At 38.6% G+C, this 21,663-nt stretch overlaps 1 protein-coding gene across 1 annotated transcript in view; it reads right to left on the reverse strand.

Annotated features, from left to right (window-relative positions):
* LOC136831469 (uncharacterized) overlaps window positions 1-21,663 on the reverse strand; it is a 262,572-nt gene that overhangs the window by 4,978 nt on the left and 235,931 nt on the right. Inside the window, 5 exon segments of the mRNA XM_067091966.1 lie at window positions 1-794; window positions 18,801-18,955; window positions 19,120-19,201; window positions 19,314-19,442; window positions 20,576-20,727. Coding sequence (XP_066948067.1) covers window positions 1-794; window positions 18,801-18,955; window positions 19,120-19,201; window positions 19,314-19,442; window positions 20,576-20,727 — 1,312 coding nt within the window.

Below are 21,663 nucleotides of genomic sequence, written 5' to 3' on the forward strand. Positions count from 1 at the left end.
TTAGTAGGAGGCTCCTCTGTATCCTCACTATTTTCTACTTTAACAATTTTATGGGCAACGGGAGCTGATATTACTGAAGGTTTAGGCTTTGTAGGTGGTGGTGGAGCTGGGGCCTTTGGTTTTGTAACTCTAGTAACAGGGCGACTGAGTGGTCCAAATGATGTTAAAACCTTTTTGCCATCCAAAAATCTTTCTTGGAAACTAGTTGTTAGTTCATGTGAAGATCCACTGTCAGATGCCAGTGGTTCTTGGAAAGATGACGATAAGCTGTTTTCAGAGCGGCTCATCTCTCTTGGAGCCATCCCTATTTCAATAACTGGAGCAGCATCAAGATCATCCAGAGAACAGGCATGAAACTTGCGACTCAGAGTTGCTCCTTCACTGGGTGTTTCGTCGAGTAATATTCTTCCACTAACAGAATTTGAACGATGTATGCGACGGGTATGTGGTCTTGCATACTGCGAAGAGAATTGAGAATTTGGCAGTTCTGGGCATGCCACAGGTGGTGGTGGTCTTAGTCGTACATCTGGAATACTAAGATCTCTGCGGACTGCAAAACTCTGAGCCCGTTGTGGTCGCTGATGCACACGAGCATAGCGAGGATTAACAAAAGATGCATGACGTGCTGGCAGTCTTCTTGATCCATCTGGAAAGTCAGACAGTAAATCCAAACCCATAGGATATAGAGCAGTTGGATTTTTATCTTCTTCAGGATGATAAACCCAAGCAGAAGAGCCAGCTGGGTCAGGAAGGGCCACGACATCCTCTAGCGAAGGAGTGGAATCTGGACCATCCTGTAATAAATTTGATGTTAGGAACAAACTGTATATAATATTGTCTGATGTCAATATGAAAGTAAAATGCTAATTAAATAATAACAGATTTTTGAAATTAAATAAGACTTATTAAAACAGGTAAAATATAAGGCAAAAATAATACATCAGGACTAGGACTTAGAACCAGGTAATGTTTCCAGGCCTTCAAGAGCACCTTCACATCCCAACACATTCACAAAAGCTTTATCAGGCTGACAAATATGTAAGCATCATTGCAAAAATAATAATAATAATGGATATACGTTTAACTGCAGGTGGGAACATCTAAATAAAAAGATAATTCTTATCATTTTATGGAACAATGCATGTAAATGCAGAGGAATGAGTGAAATGAAGACTTCTTGTCTACATAGTTTGAATTTGCCTAACTGTATGCTTGAAAGTAATAAAATAATACAAAATTAACAAGATAATTCGCTCATTTGCCAGAAGAGTGACACAACTCAAAAAATGTTTTTTGGGTTACTGATACCAGCAGATAGCTTGTTCTTTGTTCCATATTGTGGTAAAAATGTCTTATTTGTATTTATAATACTAACCGCTAGAGGGCATGACATGTCTATTACACTATAGAGAGTATAAAGAGTTTTATACTTTAAATTGCTTCTCCTGAAAACTAGCAAATTTTTTAGTTATTTCACTCTTCTGGCCAATGAACTATATGTTTGTGAAGCAGTCTCTGCAACTGATAAATTCCTACTGTGATTAACCTCTGACCTCTTAATTTTTTTATGAACTCTGCACATCAGCTTCATTACTGAAGGGGAATGGGTAAAAATAATTCATAAATATTTTTGAGGCACTAGCAAAATTTGTTGAAATAAACATTTCAGCAAAACAGTTTTGTTATAAACAGTATTGTGTATATAAAGCAGAAAATCTAATGAATTATTTATGAAAACTGGAAAGCTTGTCTTTTGTAATGAATTCATAACCAACTTATGGTTTAAAGGAGTAACAGAAGTGAAAATTGAGAAAGAAAAGTCTAAGAGGTCAGACATCTAGATGGGAAGTGACCCGTGGAAATTTATCAGTACATTTCTTCATTTTCCATTAATGCAAATGGAAGACATCAGGCTGTAATAATGATTTCTGGTGTTCAGCCATCTCAGTAAATCACTTCTACTATGGCAAGTCTGGTTTATATGGAATTTATTATAGGATTAGTATCTTGAGGAGTTTATTACAAGATTTTGGAGGCTGAAGATATGGAGGAGGTGAGGATACACTGTGAAGTTGAAAAACCAATGTATGAAAATAATTAGTTTTGTCTCAACCTCCTTAATCATATACAGTATATGTCTGTATTGTATTCCTGCAATGTTTTCCCAAGTTCAACAGTTGTGTGACAGACAGAAGGTATTCGTGCTTCACATGAACACTGTGAAACCTCACATATGTCTACTAACTACTAACCTTTGGCGGATCTGCAGTCTTCAGCAGAGATCACTATGCCATTGTTTGTAATTAATTCAATTTCCATATAAATCTTCAATTCTTTCAGCCCTTTTGCACTCTAGGACTTTAGAACTTTGAATTCTAAAATTAGTAGATACTTTGTAGTCACCTCAATTTGTTTCACGAGCTTCAACAAGTGTAACTTTTGTTAAGTAGTTCATCACCCTAAAATTTTAGCATTTTCCAGTATTTGCCTAATTTCAGTTAGTGATCACTGTAATTTTGTATAAAATTTATTATTTTTGTATAAATTTTATTTCTTTTTGTCATATTTAATTGTGAGTTTATTGGTTAAGTTTTCCTGATGATAAATTGTTGCATAGTCAACATAAGGCAAGGTGTCATTTGTGTTTACAGTTTTTTCCATCTTTTTAATGCTAATACAGTGAAATTTAATTGTGTATTAGTGGCCTTGCTGCAGCTAACTATTGTACTTTGTTGATACTATTTTAAGAACAATGTGTCTATTCATGCCATGAAATTCAGTTATTAAGTTGCCAATTGCTTTTCATAATGACAGGGATTTGTAACAAAATTGTTCTTACCTACTATAGTCAGTCAAATGCACAGTTGATTCTTGGGTGGGATCTACAGAGTAATCACATTGCCAATATTCCAATTTAGGATTGTAAATAAGGGGTCATAATTTCACAGTTTGTAGGAGGGTAACTATACAATCTCTTTATAGTTCAATGGAATATCCTTAGTATTTCTTTACTGTATTTCAAGTGCTGAACTGATAATACTGTAAAAACAGAGGGAAGTTTAGCCTGTGAATTCTGCATAGCTTCTTGCATGCAGGTTATTTCAAGCAATGTGGATGGGAAAAGGTAAGCCTCCCTCCTGGGACTATAAACTGTTGTGGTCACTGTCCATCAATCATGGAAAGACATGGGATTTTCCAGAGTCAGGAACATACAGGCCAAAGAGAAAATGTATAGTATTCTTATATTTCATCTTTGAGGAACTGTAATTGATGTTGTGACCAGTTTTGCATATAGATACAGCAATTCAAGTGCGTGATAAGCCACCTGCCCACAGACCAGTCTACCTGTTTGTTTACTATTCTTCTTTACCCCATCCAGTGGATGTTCCACTACCAGTGATGATGCACACATGACAAGATTTAGGGACGTCTGTAATGTCCATGCAGACACAACAAGCAGACTCAAGTCAACAAGTAAGCTTTAGTTCATCTTCACAGAGCTTCAGGAATTCTCAAGGAGCACTGCACTACTCCTAGGTCATCTTTCAGAAGTCACTCCATCAAACAAGAAATCCAGTGAAGTTGTTCTACTGTGGTCTTGATTATGGTGGAGAGATGAACTTAAATTGTGGATAAACTGGCTAAAGGACAAGCTCTGCTTACTAACAAGACTATGGGATGGGCTCCGACTTACTGCTCTCCCCTTCATTAGGACGCACAATTTCCCAAAAGGAGATTCTTCCCCCTGTAGTCCTCTACTTCTTATTTTATGAACGTTGACAAGGGTCCATTACTGTCTCTTCGGCAGAGAGATCTTCCAAAAAGACTGCCAGCAGTCGATCATTACTACCTAAATGTATAAGTACATACAAAATACTGGAAAGCAGACAGCAGTTTTCTGTTATTATGTAGTTTTCTTGACTATTCTTAATTCTTTAAAATCAGTCTTGTATGGCCTAACTTAAATTGCAAGTACAGGTAACATATGTTTTGTTCCTACACGAATACAAACCCTTGGTCTTTACACATGGAAACGAGCTGGAAACCGGCCATTGAATTCTAACAAGGTTGTTAGGTAGGTAACTACCGGCGGTAGGGTGGGGAGTCCCACTCTTATGTCTGGCAATGCATTCTCTTACCTTCTGGCTGCCATATGAGCAGCACGCATTTCATTCACCTCTGCCAGCCAGCTGGTTTTTCTTCAACTCACCTTCATTGCAAACTTTGTTTTAGTTTTCTGAAAAGAAAACTATTGTGCTGGCTTTGCCCGTCTGCACTTTTTTCTGTGCACCCTCAGATCTTAAAAACTACTGAGGCTAGAGGGCTGCAAATTGGTTGATGATGTTGATCATCCACCCTCCAATCATCAAACATACCAAGTTGCAGCCCTTTGACCCCAGTGGTAGTTTTTATTTTATTTTATTTAAGGTTATTGGTAGCCATAAATGTGCATCTGGCAACGATATAGGCCAGGCCACCACCGGGCTGTGGTTAAAAGTTTTGTGGGCTGCATGTTATACAGCATTATACCGAGACTACCAAAAGATAGATCTATTTTAGGTGACCTTGATTATACAATGTACAGAAAACTCGATTGCCCTGAATTTCGAAACTAAGGAGCATTTTTTACTTTTTTTTTTTTTTTGTTTTGATCACTGTGTGATATTTGTGATTACTGTGGTATCTATTGTGTTTGTTATGCAAACCCACGAGTCCTCACAACTTAAGGAGAGGAAGCCTTATGCCATGAGGTATTGCCCAGGCACAGGGAACGTTACCTGCCGTAGATCGTCCTTCTGCTGTCGAAGCTTTCTGGGGACCACAAAAGGAACCCAAAGCTACTTTGGGCCTACCATGGTCTAATCTTGCCAAAGGGGTTCTAGACCAGGTGAGAGTTCTTGTATCTGGGCAGGACTCCTTAACTTTGTTGTAGCTGCTCATCCAAGATGCTTCCTCCTCCTCCTTTTCCTTGTCAGAAGCGTTTATACGTGCCCTTGGAGAGGCCACTGCTGACAAAACAGGTTGACCCAGACCTGGTTCGTCTAGGCCCTGGTCTGTCGCTAGATCAGCTCTGTGCGGAGGGAATCTCCCTCTAGCAGCAGGAGTCAGTGGTACTGGAATCGACAGTCATGGCAGCATTACAGGCAGTCTCTTGGTTGGGTCGATGGACACTGTCCATGTCCAAGATTGCTTCCTCGTCTACTACGAGTTCGAGAAACCGAGGAGGAAGCTACATTCAAGAGGCTGATGCTATCTGGAGGTAAGGCCATTTCCTACCTAGCCCATCAGACAGCAAACCTGTGGGCGAATTTGGTTTTGAAGAGGAAGGACGCAGTCCTGACTCAGATTTCCAAGTTCGTTGGTCCCAAGTCAGCTTTGGCTCTGAGGAATGGACTGACTGTTGCTGGGTTCCAATTTTATCTTCCCTAGAGAACAAGTGGATGCTGCAGTGGACAGACGGAGGGTTCATAACAGTGACTGTCTTGTTCATCAGGCAGTGGCAAAGACCTCTGGGTCTTCACGTGCCACTGCAGCCCAACCTTCGGGTCAGGCTGGCACTTCCTCTACGGAGCCTAAGAAGTCCCAGACTTCGAAGGGCCCTCATAGGAATACCCAGCCGCCTTTTGTCCCCGTAAGAAAGGTTGCGCAACAGCGCTCCTTTCAGCCCTCTTCCCAGACTGGGAGAGGGAGCAAGGGTAAGAAGGGAGGAGGATGCCAGGGGCAGCATTTTTCCCCAAATGCAGCCATTGCTGGGGGTGCCTTTGAGTCTCTGCCATTTCTCACCAGCCATCAGGTCCATCTCCAAACCTCCGTTCCTGGCTCGCTGAAGGATTTCGCCCCGCGGAGGAAGGTGAAAGTGATGTTGAAGAAAGGTGGAAGTTGTGACAGATTGGTCTCCGGCTTTTACAGCTGTCTCTTTCTGATATAGAAAGCAAAGGAGGGATGGAGACCGGTCATAGACCTCTCTCCCTTAAACCGATATGTTCACCAGACTAGGTTCACGATGGAAACGACATGTTCAGTGCTCGCAGCCATCAGGGAGTCCAATTTCATGCTTACGGTAGACCTGAAGGATGCGTATTTCAAAATACCCATCCATCAGTCTTCACGCAAGTACCTCCGCTTTATCCTTGGGGAGACGGTGTACCACTTCAGGGCACTCTTGTATCGGGCTCTCATGCACTCCCCAGCTGTTCACGTGAGTGTTCACTCGCGTCGACTTGGTCCCATTTGCACGGAATATGTCTTCTGAAGTGCATTGCCAGACAGAAGGGTGGGACTCCCCACCCTACCGCCAGTAGTTAACTACCTTGTTAGAATTGAATGGCCAGTTTCCAGCTGTGCTAAAGGTATTTCCATATGTATAGACCTTAGGTTTGTAGGTTAGGAAAAATACAAATTACTTTGAAATTTGCCATTTTTGAAAATGTCTCTTGTATAATTTATTTTGAGCTTGCATTTTCCTTTTGGAATGGTTAGGCACCTCCATCTTTTTCTCTTACTATATCAAGATAATGAAAATTAATTGAAAATTCTCAAAGCATGAACTGAATGCACAGTGTACCTGCTGCAATGATGGAATTTACAAGTATGAATTCATCCTTTTCTAGAAAATTAGGAGATAGTTTTTTTACTGTTTGTAAGGTGTTACACAGTGCAGTTTGGGGATAATTTACACTTATGTGTGTGGCCTTTAGCCTTGATTCTCGGCATCTGGATTATAAATATTTTAGCAGTTTTTTTTCCCCAGTACACTGTATTTTCACTGGGATGCATTGGCATTTCTGTTTGAAGAGCTTCTACTCTTCTTCCAACACAGTACTTGAAGTCACCTTTCAAAGATACTCTTATGGATATTAAATACCGAGTTGACTCTTTCCACGTGTCATTTTTCAAGGAATCTTTTTAAGTAGTGTATTTACCTGGGTGAATGCTCAGTTGTGTCACCACCTTATGTTTGGCCATGATGCAGAACTTGGGCCTTTTTTTTTTTTTTTTTTTTTTTTGTGCAGCAGTGTTTGGAGTTTTTCAACTGCCTATTTTTTTAATTGTGCAGATTTTGGAGTTTTTCCACATACATTAACGGCATTTGATATATTTTTACATCTGACGTTGTTCCTGTTTCTGATGTAAAAATATATCAAATGCCCTTAATATATGTGAAAAAACTCCAAAATCTGCAAAAAGATTCCTTGAAAAATGACACGTGGAAAGAGTCAACTCTGTATTTAATATCCATAAGAGTATCTTTGAAAGGTGACTTCAAGTACTGTGTTGGAAGAAGAGTAGAAGCTCTTCAAACAGAAATGCCAATGCATCCTGAAAAAAACTTTAACCTATTGGATGGCAGCATTTCTACATAAAGAACTCAAGGAAGTGAGACAGAATTATATAGTTCAAGGATTTTGGACATTTAATTACTATTTATGTGAATGAATTGCAGACCAAATTCAGATTTATTTTAATTGTTTCAAAGTAAGATTTTTCCTTTCTGTAACTGATGAAATGAGTTCTGTCCACTACATTCTATACTGATTTTCTGCATTAATCTCTCCTTGGTGTAGGACTTGGCATACACCCTTTCCCATGATTTTAGGACATTCTTACTGGTCTATATATCCTACTAATTCCATACCTACTGCTCCTCTCACTTATCATCAGAAGCCCAAACCACATCAGTCTGGACACTACATCTCTGCTATGCTACTTAATGCTATATAATATTTCCAACACATGAGTCCTAGAATTTGGTGGTTACTTTTCAAAATCTCAACTTTCCTTGAGAATGCCTTATCAATGATCATGTTTCTGCCGTTTTACTGACAGGACACTTATTAGGTAGTCATGCAACTTCTTTCCACTGCATTCAAGCTCTCACTGCCTCTCTGTACTTGTTTTACAAGGCAACAGACATGAATTGAGAAAAATCTGAAGCTGGAGAGGCTGACATGAAAACAGCTAAGGAGGTAAAAGTGTCACAGACTTCCATCTCTTATTCAAAGGAAGTTCAGTATACCATAAAAATGGTATGATTGCTAGTGCTAATTACTGTGCATTGCTTCTTGTAGTTTTTGCATTACCTATGCTATATCTACAGCACAAAATAAAGAGTATCTGCAATGTATATACTAAATTTAATAAAGCAAAATAATTAATCACTCCAGTTATCAGAAATGAGACAGTAAGCAAAATAATTAATCACAAAAATTATTAGAAATGAGAAAGTAAGAGTGAATATGGTCCTCCTAATTTACTTTATGATAAAGGGACTTCTTACTTGTTTTGTCATTATACAAATCTGTCGTAAATCTACTATCACTACTACTAGAGTAGCAACTAAACTTCCATACATATTAATCATTATCAAAACCTGTAATCTATAATGAAAGTAAAAGAAACCTTACTGTCATGTCTACAGTAATTTCAAAATTATTCATATGAAACAGTTCTCCCCCCAAAAAAAACTTTATACTGCTTTGCATTCAAAACATTTTTATATAGTGTTTTGTAGTAGCAGTGATGAGATTTATTTTCTCACACTAAATTACATAACACAAACTTCTACCGTTACGTATGTTACTCAAAAACATTTTAATGCAAACCCGGTTTGCTTTGCAATAGTTTTAAATTTGTACAATGAGATGGGCATGGTTTTTTTTAATCTGTAAATTATGCTGATTAAAATACTGAAAACACAGTAATGCAAAGTTTGAAATTCTATAAATAAAGGTCAAGAAGAAATGATCAGACTGGCTGACTCATGTTTGTGTAAATAGACCTGGGAAAGTGGCGGCACCAAACAGTCAAGAAGTAATCAGGTGCAAGACACTATAACTGGTTCATTTAAGGTAGATTCTTGGGCCTACGAGACGTTTGTTTGGCAGCTTCTGATTGGCGGGTACTGGGAGGTAGGCGGCTCGCTCGCTGTCTGATGTTTACGTCTGTAGCTCAGAAAACTAGCAATATGTTTATATTTCTTCATTTATCTCACATTTTGGACAAGATAGGAAAGTTTTGGTCATACCATAGGATTCGGTATAAAATGTACAACTAAATCATGATTTCCTGGAATCAATAAGATAAAACACAAAGGAATTACAACGAGTAAAAGTGAAGAGAGAAGCATTTAATTCTTTATACCCGTTTTTACTTATCATCGGATTTTGCATCATTCATGCGAGCAAGATAAAATTCACTTGTGTTTTCATACAATAATCATAAAATAAATTCACCCTGAATATGCTGGTGCTTTCAAATTTTAGATGCGTGTTATATCTTAAGAAAAAATGAAGAATATATCTTATTATGTTGCATCCATTCTTGACTCAGTTTGGCAGTAGTGCATCTTTTTATTTCTTACCACAAAATCTATTGGCGATGTAACGAATATAAAATTCTTTTTCAGAACTTGTTTGAGCTACTCTTACACAAGAATGTTTATTCCTTTATATACATGTTACATTTGATAATTATGTAGGCCTGTTATTTATCATGTAGCCCAAAGTATGCCAATTTCTCACCTAGACTAAGTTGAAACCAACACATCAAGATGCATCCATCTGATTATTAATTTTTTCTTATCAGATACGTCCAAACATATGGACATATATGACATTGGAGTGAAAAATTTCGACAGTCATAATGGGAATTCTATGCATTTATTTACAGAAAATTTAATGACATAATACGCTAAATATTGTCGAAACTGCAATACTTCTCATATCACTAACTGGCAACTGTCAATGGCGCTCACAGCTCTCACTGTTTGTAGATCACCGTCTCTCAGCACTAATGCCAAACGAATGCAACATAATAAGACATATTCTTCATTTTCTCTTAACATATCACACGCATCTAAAATCTGAAAGCACCAGCGTATTCAGAGTGAATTTATTGTATGAAAACACAAGTTTTATTTTATCTTGATCGCATGAATGATGCAAATCCGATGATAAATAAAAACAGGTATAAAGAATTAAATGCTTCTCTCTTCATTTTTACTATTTGTAATTCCTTTGTGTTTAATCTTATTGATTTCAGGAAATCATAATTTAGTCGTACAATTAATAAGGAATTCTATGGTATGGCCAAAACCTTCCTATCTTGTGCAAAACGTGATAAATGAAGAAATACAAACATATTGCTAGTTTTCTGAGCTACAGGTGTTAAAATGAGGCAGTTAGCGAAGCCGCCTACCTCCCAGTACCAGCCAATCAGAAGCCGCCAAACAAACATCTCGTAAGCCCAAGAATCTACCTTAAGTGAACCAGCTATAGAAGTACTATCTAGTGAAGATACATAGAATGTGGGTCTATGATGGCATTGAATTCAAGCTGGAAGAGCTGGGTCATTGATTATTCATATACAGAGCCTTTCATGCAACTATACCACAGGAAGGCATATGGGAACAGCTTTCATAATGAGAAAAATTATCAGAAATAACAACAGGTGTCCCCTATGTAAATCTAAGGCAGTCTGTAAGAAGAGAGATGGTTGTTACCAACTAGTTTAATGAGACAACCTAATTAGATTTCTTAATGACCACTGGGCAGGTCTAGGGGAAGAGACCAAAGGCTTATGGTACTATGCTCACCTAAACTGATGTAACTCATGCAAGTAAATGATAAGATTGTGGGCAAAACCTGACTCCGTGGTTTAAATAAACTTGAAGGCTCATGAGGATGACTGACAAACTGTACTCATGTTCTTGAGATTTTCCTGTACTTGTACATTCCTGTGTAGAAATTTGGACTCCTAGTGGTCCCATCGGACCCCAGTGATCGTGGTTTGAAGAGGCTTGAATTTTCACAGCTATAGGAAACTTTCAAGAACAGTCTCGGCTCCATTAGTTCTAGAGAAGAGTATTTTTTTTCAAGTGACCCCTAAAAATTCTAATCCGTATTTCAAAGAATGTTATAGCTCTGACTGGTTAAGGTGTATGCTGTGGTTCTGAAGAAGATGAAAATGCAAGAAGTTTATGCCAGATATACAGTACATGCATGCATGCATAGGATTAAAAGGTTGATTTTATGCCCTCTGCAGCCTTGCACTGGCCTAATTCTTCAAGCACTAACTGTATCAAATGATGGTAATTGAAATTACATCATTCATGTTTACACCATTTTGGTTATTTTGATGTTTGCACTGTATGCTAAACAAGCTAAGAGAAGATTCAGAGAATAAGACACAGAAAGTACCAGGCATATATGTGGCACCTTCAGAGAACACGATTCTTGTTAAGAAGTACACATGCCAAGCTATTATCTGATGGTCCATCAACATAATATGAATGGGTAGTACAAGAGGGGTTTGAAGGAAGTCATCTGTGGAGATGGTATGGTATGGGGGAAAAATGTAAATCCCAGGTGAACATCCCTAGAAACAGCAAAAAGGTCAGGTTGTACAATGTCAAGCAGATGAATTTGAAATAATTTGGACTTTATTAGGAGTAGAAGTTGTCAATAAAAATAACTTCCTCTCATCCTTTTATTTAACCTCACATTATATTATTTAAAAGTGCTATCATGAGAAAAAATACCAATAAAAAATAACAAATGAAACAAGTAAAAGACCTGAGTAAAGGTTATTGCAGATAAGTAAATATTTAACAGATTCCAGTAGAAAGCAGTAAAAATGAAGAACCAAAAGGGAAAGTATATTCTTAAGCAAACTCAATCCAAGAACAGAAAGCCAGGTAACATTCCTGGGTTTGAGAGACATACCGTAAAGCTTTGGTGCTGAACGTATGTTTAATGCCAGGTTTGGCAGCCCAGTTGACTCTTGAACTCCTGAATGTATTTTTACCTTATGCTTGTGACCTGGTAGACAAGCATGGTTCTTGCATTACTCCCTACCAACTAGTGGACTAAATACTGCCATGCCCTACCAATCAAAGATCCTAATGGCCTACTACGGCTCAATCTCTTGAGAGTACAAGGTTTCCTCCTATATCATGGTAGACTTAGCACAGTTTTTGCATCAACCCAGACAAATAGTGGCCTAACTATGGCCATGCCTACTAAGATATAAAGCCACTGACCCTGACCAAGGTCATCTTCAGTAGACCCAGCATGGTCTTTGTATTAACCCTGCCAATTAACAGGATAGCTAAGGCAATGCCTACTGAGAAGAAAAGCCACTAATGGAATAAATACACAATATAGCTCTTTCTTGGTCTCTCAAGAGCTTTGAAGGTCATCACACCAGCAACAGACTTGAGCAGAGTTCTTGCATCAGCCCCTGGTGACTAACGGACAAAAGTCATGCAAATATCAAACGATCTTGTAAAAAAATACCACAGGATGCCCATGGACAAAGTAGCAAATACAAATGTAAATCTCCACCTGCCCCTTTCTCCTCCACTTGACTATCTGTATGATTTCCGAGAGCAGAAATACAATTCTGGCCCTAAAATGTCACAAGTTCTGACAAGAAGGTGGATTATAAGCTAAAGGCTATCCCAGATGCCTTTTCCCCTGCATCACATGCTGGCTTGATGTGGATGTTGAGAGGATAGCATACAAGGATCTACATGGGCTATTGATAGCAAAGTTCTCTTGGCAACCACCTGCCACAATGGGCTCTCAACTTGTCGAACACTCCACTGGTGGACAAGATGGCGAAGACTTCCCAGGATGAACTCGGGGTCCTTCCTGACACAGAAGAAAAATTGAAGAAGGTCGATCTGGTGAGGGGAATATGGCTATGCTCCCTTCCAACAAACAACCAAGGGAGCACCCATGGTGGAACTACTAAAATAAGCTGACAAATTGCTGAAGACCTCCAAAGCCTTATAACACATCACTCACGCCATCTGCAAAGCCAGAGAAGACAACAACCAAGACCAAGATGATGAGACACAAGGTAACAGTGTGCAGAAGTGCCCATCCAAGCTTTGACAGGAAAGGTGCCCCCACTCACCAGTGCTCGGCACATACCATCATAAAGTTGGGAAGGCAGCCAACAACTGAGCCCCTGGATGTAGAAAAAATGAGCAAGGCAGCCATCCAAGAAAATAACTGTGGCTGCCACAAACCCAACAGATGACTAGTCCACCAGATTCTAAGTCACCAACCAAGCCTCCAGTTCCTGGTGGACATAGTGCCTTCAGGTCCATACTATACCACTAAAGGGAGATCAATGCTGCCAACATGACACCAAGCTGCACCTAGTAGCAGCCTATAGACTTATGGCTCACCCTCCACCTCATGTGCAAGAAATACAAATGGGATTTCGTTGCTGCAGATGTCCAAATGCCCTTGCTCGGCGCTGACTTCCTCAGGCATTATGGGATTGACTTCCTCGTATATTATGGGCTTCTCTTGGACCTGGCTTACCTTCAGATTTCTCACTGACCACAGGCCTTGGGCAACTGTCCTTATCTTCAATAAAACCCATGGACCTACACCCTTCCTGCAGGAGTTGCCGGAAGTCTTCCAGCCTGAACTCGGAATTCAAGCTTTCCTGCAAACCATGGCATACCTCATCGCATCAAGACAAACTGCCCTAGTCTACTCCAAGTTCTGCTGCCTGCTGCGAAGAATGGAATGGAATATAAAATTTAGGCTGAAGACCAAGCACTGGTACCTATAAGGTCATTCAGCACTGAAAGGGAAATTGAGATTAGAAAAGTTTGAAAGGTACAACAGGAGGAAAACCTCGCAGTTGCTCTATGAAGCAATTATTAGGAGAGGGTGGATAGCAAGATGGAAGAAAGAGAATATGAATGGAGGTTCAGTAAAAGGAATGAAAGGGGTTGCAGCTAGGAGCCAAAGGGATGCTGCAAAGAACATTAAGTAATGCCTACAGTTCACTGTGTGAGGTGCACGGACGGCGCTACCCCCCTACGAGGGTGCTGCTGCAAAGAAGGCCTTTAGGGAAATGGAAAGCCATTGGGCCTCCCAGCTACACAAGGACCTGGTTTCCCTGTAATGACTACAAGCACTTCAGTCTTCAGTTGTGTTTGAATGTCTCAGGCATCACCTCACCTTGGGGCTCGGTTGTACACCTGACCAACCCACCTATAACTACATCTCTCCCCTGCACTGCTTATCAAAAATGGACCAGATCTTGGGAATAAATCACTGGACTTCTGAATATGTGTGTGTATTTTTATTTTACACTGCCACATGTAGTGGCATAGATACTCCCAACAGGTAAGCAAAACATGAGTGAAAGATGATACTGAGTACCTGCACTACTTGAGACACCTAACACTAATTTCAAGTCAGCTTCTTTATGTACCCTCATTACCTCTGCCAAAGAGGTTATGTCTTTAGGTTTAATGTCTATCTCCATGGGAAATTTAAACAAATACCCACCAAGAGAGGAGGTAAGAATTCCTTTTGTGAAGATCTGTAATTACAGATTCTCTTTCTGGGACATATTAATTTTCATGAGCTTGAAACTTTATTCTCTTCCTTCAGCATCCAAAAGAACTTTTACTTTGCACTTCCCTGAACACTCACTACGAGCATAATACACCATTTTGATATAGTACTAAAGTAATAAAAACATCCCCTTGCAATACAGTACTTTTTTCCACTGCCTCTAGTAACGTCCACTGCCTCTAGTAACCCTCAGGTATTTCTGAAAACCTTTGTATTTTTGGTGCTTTTATTTACTGTCTTTAGTACAATGTACTAAGCAACAATTTTAGTAGTTATATTGTGCTAAAGTGGCGTTGATAAATAATTTTCAGTCCATTAATATGAATTAAACACTTGGACCTCCACTGTTTGCAATATGACATGCGTCATAATGAATAGATGCCAAGTGATATTTCATTTTCAAAGTGTGGCAAAACCACAAATAGCCTCTGATGGGCAGTTGTTTGGATTCCAGCCTTACTTGAAAGTCTTGTACTCGAATGGCTCATTATTTCAAGTTTTCAATATATTCTAAGGAACTGGGATCAGTGTAAAAATATGTAATCCAAATTTACCAAGTGTCAAGCCTGTTTGTATATATAAAAAATTTCTCGAAGGATACGAGAATTCTAATCAAGTCATCAATGAAAATAGTGTCTTGTGACCAGCTATAAAACTGTCTTAGACAACTAAGACTTTCCCCAAGAAGGATTTTATGAGAGAGAATAAACGAGAAATTATAGAATGTGATCAGGCTTCCGATTCAACTTTCTTTCTGCCAGCCTTAAGAGAGTTCGCTATTTCAACTAGATGGTCTTGTTAATAATAAACCTCTTCCTTTAAATAAAAGGAAGCATTCTCAAAGCCTGGTCACCAAGAAAAACCACTTGGGATAAGTGTGTCTATAAAACAAAAATGTCTACCAATAACTTTGTCAAGATCTGTGGATACAATGTATCTCCTTGCTGTAGTTTATTTCAACCAAGATTAGAGATGTATGGAATTTTGATATATTAAAAAGAATTCTCGAGGAACAAATATTTCACAGGGTCTTCTTCAGCCGTTCTGCATTCAGACTTATCTCGAGATAAGTGAATAAAATAACAAGCACTAGTGGTAAACTTCGGAATAAATGAGGTATATTAATATAAGAAGAAAGGTTTCCTGGTATGCAAACATCTAATTATTACACTCAAGAGGACACACTCCTCCAGAGAGAAAATAAGAAAAGAATAAAAATACACATATTTAACACCGGTATATTGCCGATAATGTTTCAACGTTGTCCGTGATTAGCTTTATTTCTAATAAACCTGACATTTTAAAACCGTACCTGCTTCACTTGTTAGCTCTGAATAAATGTCTTGCAATTAATTATTATCCGTACGTATTCTATACGCCTTGTTTTGACAGTGTCGTTATATGGCTAAGTGTTCTAGATGAGTGATCTTTAAATGACTGCCTTGACATGACTTAGAATGGAAAAAATCAAAATCACCCTGCATGCTGTAAATACTCCTGACTATCTATGTAACACATAATGAGAGTCCCAAATAACACATGGGCAATTTATCACTTGAAGTGAAGTACAATGCACACTTTCATCGGCTCCATAGCCACATCCATCAATCACCCGAGTATTAATTATAAACACGGAGGAATGATTTACTACAAATATCAACAATGTCGAACATAAAGCTTGAGTACTTACAATAATTATCGCTGGAGGGAGAGATTACGCACGATTACAGAGCAGCTTCATATTGCAATTAATCTGTCGAGGCTCTAGAAAATTTAGCGGTATCAAAAGAGCATTTTACGAATTGGAAGTCTAGTTTTGGGTGTGTCTTTTCTGTTGGATAAATGCCTTAAATTTGTCTTATATTATGCCGTTTTTTATATAAGTAGCTCTGCCTATTTTGGTTTAATTCCGTGATTTCTCTAAAAACGGATAGGGGTAAAAATGACCATAATCCCAGAGAAAATTTCTAGCGTCAAAGCTACGAATGAAAAAAAAAAAATAAAAAATAAATAAATAAATAAACAGACATACAATGGAACAAAGTCTCTAAAACTATTTTGGCTTTCGAAAAACAAACATATTTCCAGTACAGTAAATGGACTGACGATCCAAAGAATTCTCATTTTTTCAACTGAAACTCGTAATATATATTAGGGGAATAATAATAATAATAATAATAATAATAATAATAATAATAATAATAATAATGGTAGTAGTAGTAGTAGTAGTAGTAAACCAATAACCCAAATAAGAAGAAAAGTGTACTACAAAGGCTAATGAAAAAATGTAATTCTATGTTAAGCAACGACTATATGCAAGACAAGCCAATAACAGGATGCTAAATCCCAGGGTAATACCCCTGCTATGCAACTATTTCATGCTATTCAACATCACTACTCACACACCAAATGGCAACTTTAAAAAGGCCAATCACAGGGCTGGTTATTTTTGTTGACAAAATACAACTCAAATTACGGGATATTATCACGTATGAATGTTTGTGCCTGTGTGTTTGGTTTTACGTATACAATATACGTTACATTAAACAGCAATGATTTAAATGTAAATCCAAGAAACATTTATTTACAAGTTTTGTTAAAAATTTATTGGTCATGGATATGAAAAATTACAAAATATACAAATACATACATGGTTTTCCTAGAAGTTACCATTAAATCAACTGAATATGAAATTAGTCTAAATGAGTTCGGCGTCATCAGACGTAAGACCTGACAGCTACAATACAATTTACTAAGGCACCGGGTCTTAATGTAAGATCATCCTGTGCTCTCTAACGTAAGTGTGACACTTATCAAACTTCAGGCAGCCTGAACTCGACAGGCAACTTCCGCTGATAACATGAAGATTGTTTACACGCACACACACTCCGGTCGCTTCGACATTTACCACACATTATTGCTGTCGGTCAGTTTGGAATGAGGTATACTTTTTTCCATACATGATTCTTATCAACGAAACTTACCCGGATAATTAAGGCTGCTTGGAAATAAAAAATAACGAAAAATGTTAATGTCACTGATAGTGGCTTCATTGTAATTTGCATCATAACACAAAAATACTATTGTCTATATGCAAGAATGAGGTTACCTTGAGAATGAGATATATAAGAAACCTCGTCTAACAAGAAATAACGTAGTATTTGATAAGTACTAATATTTACATGTGGTAAGAAAGGCAAAGAAATCACAACCACTATTAATTACGGCCAAACTTGCCAAGAGAAATCAACAAACCATTAACATCATTTTACATTAAAAATGTTTTCTGTTCTTTATGCTAGCAGATTAACAATCATAGCTAATTATCCAAGAGGAAATGATTCCTAATTATTTAGTATTTCATCTAATGTAATAATTTTAGTTCTTTATAAACAGGCTTTGACAACAAAGGATAACAAATCTAGGTACAGACAATGTCAAGAAATGTGCAATGCATAAAGATATACCTATAGTATAAAATAAGTGTGTAGTATAAGTCCACGATATACAGAGCCCTCATTCATACTTGAAAACGCACCTAACATTCTATCTACTAGGTCAGTCTAAATCTACGACAAATCCACCACCACCTTGCGCAGGATACTGAAGGACAGCACAGGGTTTCCATCCTCCTGCCGAGGAAGCCCTGAGTGCTGCTGTGCTTTTGGTTGGGGGAGGGGCTGGAGGAGGAACATTTGGTCTGACAATCCTATGACCTGAAGGGGACTTCGATCCAGACCTTCCTCCACAGCTTCCAGGAATAGAGTACAACGAGGTATTGCAACTGGAAGGGGTCCCTCCTCTGCGGGCCATCTCGTATTCCTGGAAGACTGCTGGTTGCTGCTGTCGATTAATATCAATGACATCTGGTCTGTGGTCTTGGCCAAAAGGGTTTGGCCTGTGAGGGTGGAAGGAGGACTTGGAAGCTTTGGACAGAGTCGAGGTGCGAGAGTGGCCGTCTTGGAAAGAATCCGCCACTGAAAACCGATGACTCATTCGCATCTCTTCCACCACTTCCGGTATAATAAATTGCCAGGTCGCTTTGTGGTTTCTGAGGAAATATGGCACGCAGTTCTCTGGGGTCCTTGGTGCCTGGTCCTTCGAGGATCCCGCTGCATCTCTTTCTTGACTCGAAGGTTCCCCTTCTGCCCCTGTGCCTGTGCTGCTGGAAGCCGGCTGGGGTACCTCCGGAATACTACCCGCTCTCTCTTCGCCTCCCTCGTTGTTAATGACAACACGCAGGGGTTTCTGATGACTAACATTACTACTGCTACCAACACCAACATCCCCTGGAGGGTCATGCACATGCCTAGACTCATCACCAAGACTATTACTTCCCACAGTTAAAGTACTATTATCTATTCCAGCACCGCGGGATAAGCTTGGGGTCTGGAATCTTGTGACATATACCTGTCGATGATGTAGGTCCTCTTCGGATAAAGACCTTGTGACTGGCATATGCCCCTTCACCCGTGGACCTCTTACCACGACACAAAAAAGGTACTGGGCACCAAAAAAGCTGACGACGATGCCCATGGCAGTCACGAGAGTTGTCAGCCAAAATGCTGTCGAAGAAAACAATCATCATTTGTTAAAGCAAATACAATTAGATCATCATTTCTTCATCACCGTATGGTGATCAGTAAATATAAATCAAGTCTTTCTCAAAGTGCAATGTAAAACAATATGCCAAAGTCTTCATTAATGGAAACAACCTCATATTACTAACCTATTTGCATGGTAAGATCCTGGTTATCCTCTACGATCACTCTCCTGTCATTTTCTGAGAGGAAAACTCTGTATTCTCCAACCTGAAATAAAACAACGGATCACACTTGGCTGATATGATAAAAGCTACTAATTATTACACCAGACACTGTCAGACAGCATACTCTTACCAGTACCAGAAGAACAATGATTTACCTGAATGATGACAAGATTGGCAACTTCTACCACCAGGACACTCAAGGAAGCCACAAGTATCACTTGGCCCTTACGAAGAGTCTGTTGTTTCCACCCAATGGTTCCTAGAATGACGCCACAGATTCCACACTGTCAAAGGAGAAAATGATTTAATAATAGCAGCCACTTCTGAGAGACAACATTTCAATGACTATAAATCCTGGTTCTGAGGTTTACCAATTCTCCTAGCGGAGGAAATAATTACTGTACTTCCATAATGAACTACAATCTTATCACTGTCAACTGATTAAGGTATGCTGTAGTTTGCCAAAATGCCATAACTGCGGTGGGTTTTTTGGCTTAAAGCATATCATCCTCGATGTACACGACTGAAGGCAACATAGCAACATTCTACTAGGTAACTCGCATTGCAGGCAGAATAAATATACGAATAATAAACAAGTAACATTACTTATCACAAATATTCTCGTCTCCAGCCATATCTATAAAAAAAAAAAAATATGACTAAGCAGTCAATAACAACGTAGGGAAGGATATAATTATATTCTGCAAGAAGGAATCCGGAAAACTGTGAACACTGCCCAACAATTGGGGTCCCAAACAGTGACTTCACTTGCGTGTACGATTGCCATTACAAGTTGGTGACTAAAGAGGGTTCCTCTAGTTAATGATACGTAACACTAAAGTGGATTAAATCGGTCATAAATATCCGGAGGTCTACATCTTGAAGGATGCAAGCATATTTGCAATAAATATGGCTATCAAAACTTTATTTTTGCAACAGCAAAGAAAACAGAATTTTCATTTCACGGATTTTCTTTGCCAAAACGACCACCAAAAAAAATCTTGTCCAAGATAATGTGGAATATATTTTTAAAAAATCATGTTAGGCAACAATGAATTAACATTTCTTTGAGAAAAAATACTTATACATTTTAAGATAGAGTAAACACAACAAACATCAGGCAAACTTGCATGATCATGAAACAGCCATGAAATCAGATTTACAAACGAAAATTATAATACTAAAAATAACAGACAATCGTCGATGAATTCGTCCATCAAGAAACAAAGCTCACTAGGGTGTCACATAATAACACAGAACACGTCAATGTTTCTAAGACACAAATGCTAAGGTTTACATATCAGTTGTAGCCTACTTACCCAGCCACTCTCCCGAGATTGAATCCAGAATTCACTTCATTACACTTATCACAAGATGCAATTTCAAGCCAAGAAAAATAGCAAGCAATGATACTCACCCAGGCCCCTGTCCACAGATTTGACCCGAGTTGAAACATGGGCAATGCCAGCATGAAGTACACGCCAGCGACCAGGTGGACCAGCCCTAGGAACACCAGCACAGCCCCGACTAGGCCGACTACACCAGCCTTCCGGCAGCACATTGCCACGCCTGTATAGGTGAGAGGGAAGAGCAGAGGTTTTAGCAATCGGTGGAACAAGATGAGGCAGATTTCATCCCAGAGTGGAAAACCCGTGGAAAAAGGAAGAATTTTTTTTATGTAATAAAAGGTAAAATGATCTCTTAGTGCAAAACTGCTCTGACAGGAAAACGGAAGATACAGGACGGAAAGGGGTATATGTATAAAAATGGGAGTTTCACTTGAAGCATAAACATTACGAAAACTGAAGTTTATTTCACAGCATCCAACCTTAAACATACGTCATGCACATGACAATTCGCAGTCCCACAGTTTTCATGTAAAAAGGGTATTTTTCAAAGTACCGAGTCTAACTAATGCCTCTAATTAAGGTATTAAACAAAATTCACGTCAAACACACTTAGACTACTCATTACAGAAAACGAAAATTACATAAGTCAACAATATCATTAAGCTTATAAGACAACAATAATATACGTTACAAAATGTTTCTTTCACCACATCATTCTTATTGGAAGGATTTGCGCTATCAAAGAATTATTCTATCTAATGTTTGCACGCAGTTCCCTCAACTATAAAATTTAAGCCCCCTTAAAGAAGATATTACCAACACTGTACACCAATACAAATGAATTTTATGGGGTATTTATGTTCCGAAAAATTTGAATTCATAAAAAAAAGGATAGGGCATGACCATTTTTTATATACTGACTTAATTTGAGTACAAAGTCTGCGTAAAGCATAAAAAGTATGGTTCAATCTCCTTCAACTCTGCAAAGTTTTACAAAATCTATATACGGGTCTCTCTCTCTCTCTCTCTCTCATAATCTCTGCAGTCCTGTATTGTTGTCGAATCAGAATCAATAATACTCGTAAAGTCTAATTATGCCAGAGACTCCAGGCTTCCTGCATCCTACAAAGGAAAAGGATTGATATGACGTGACTGA

Source organism: Macrobrachium rosenbergii, chromosome 48 (genome assembly GCF_040412425.1).
Source record: "Macrobrachium rosenbergii isolate ZJJX-2024 chromosome 48, ASM4041242v1, whole genome shotgun sequence".
Classification (NCBI taxonomy): domain Eukaryota; kingdom Metazoa; phylum Arthropoda; class Malacostraca; order Decapoda; family Palaemonidae; genus Macrobrachium; species Macrobrachium rosenbergii.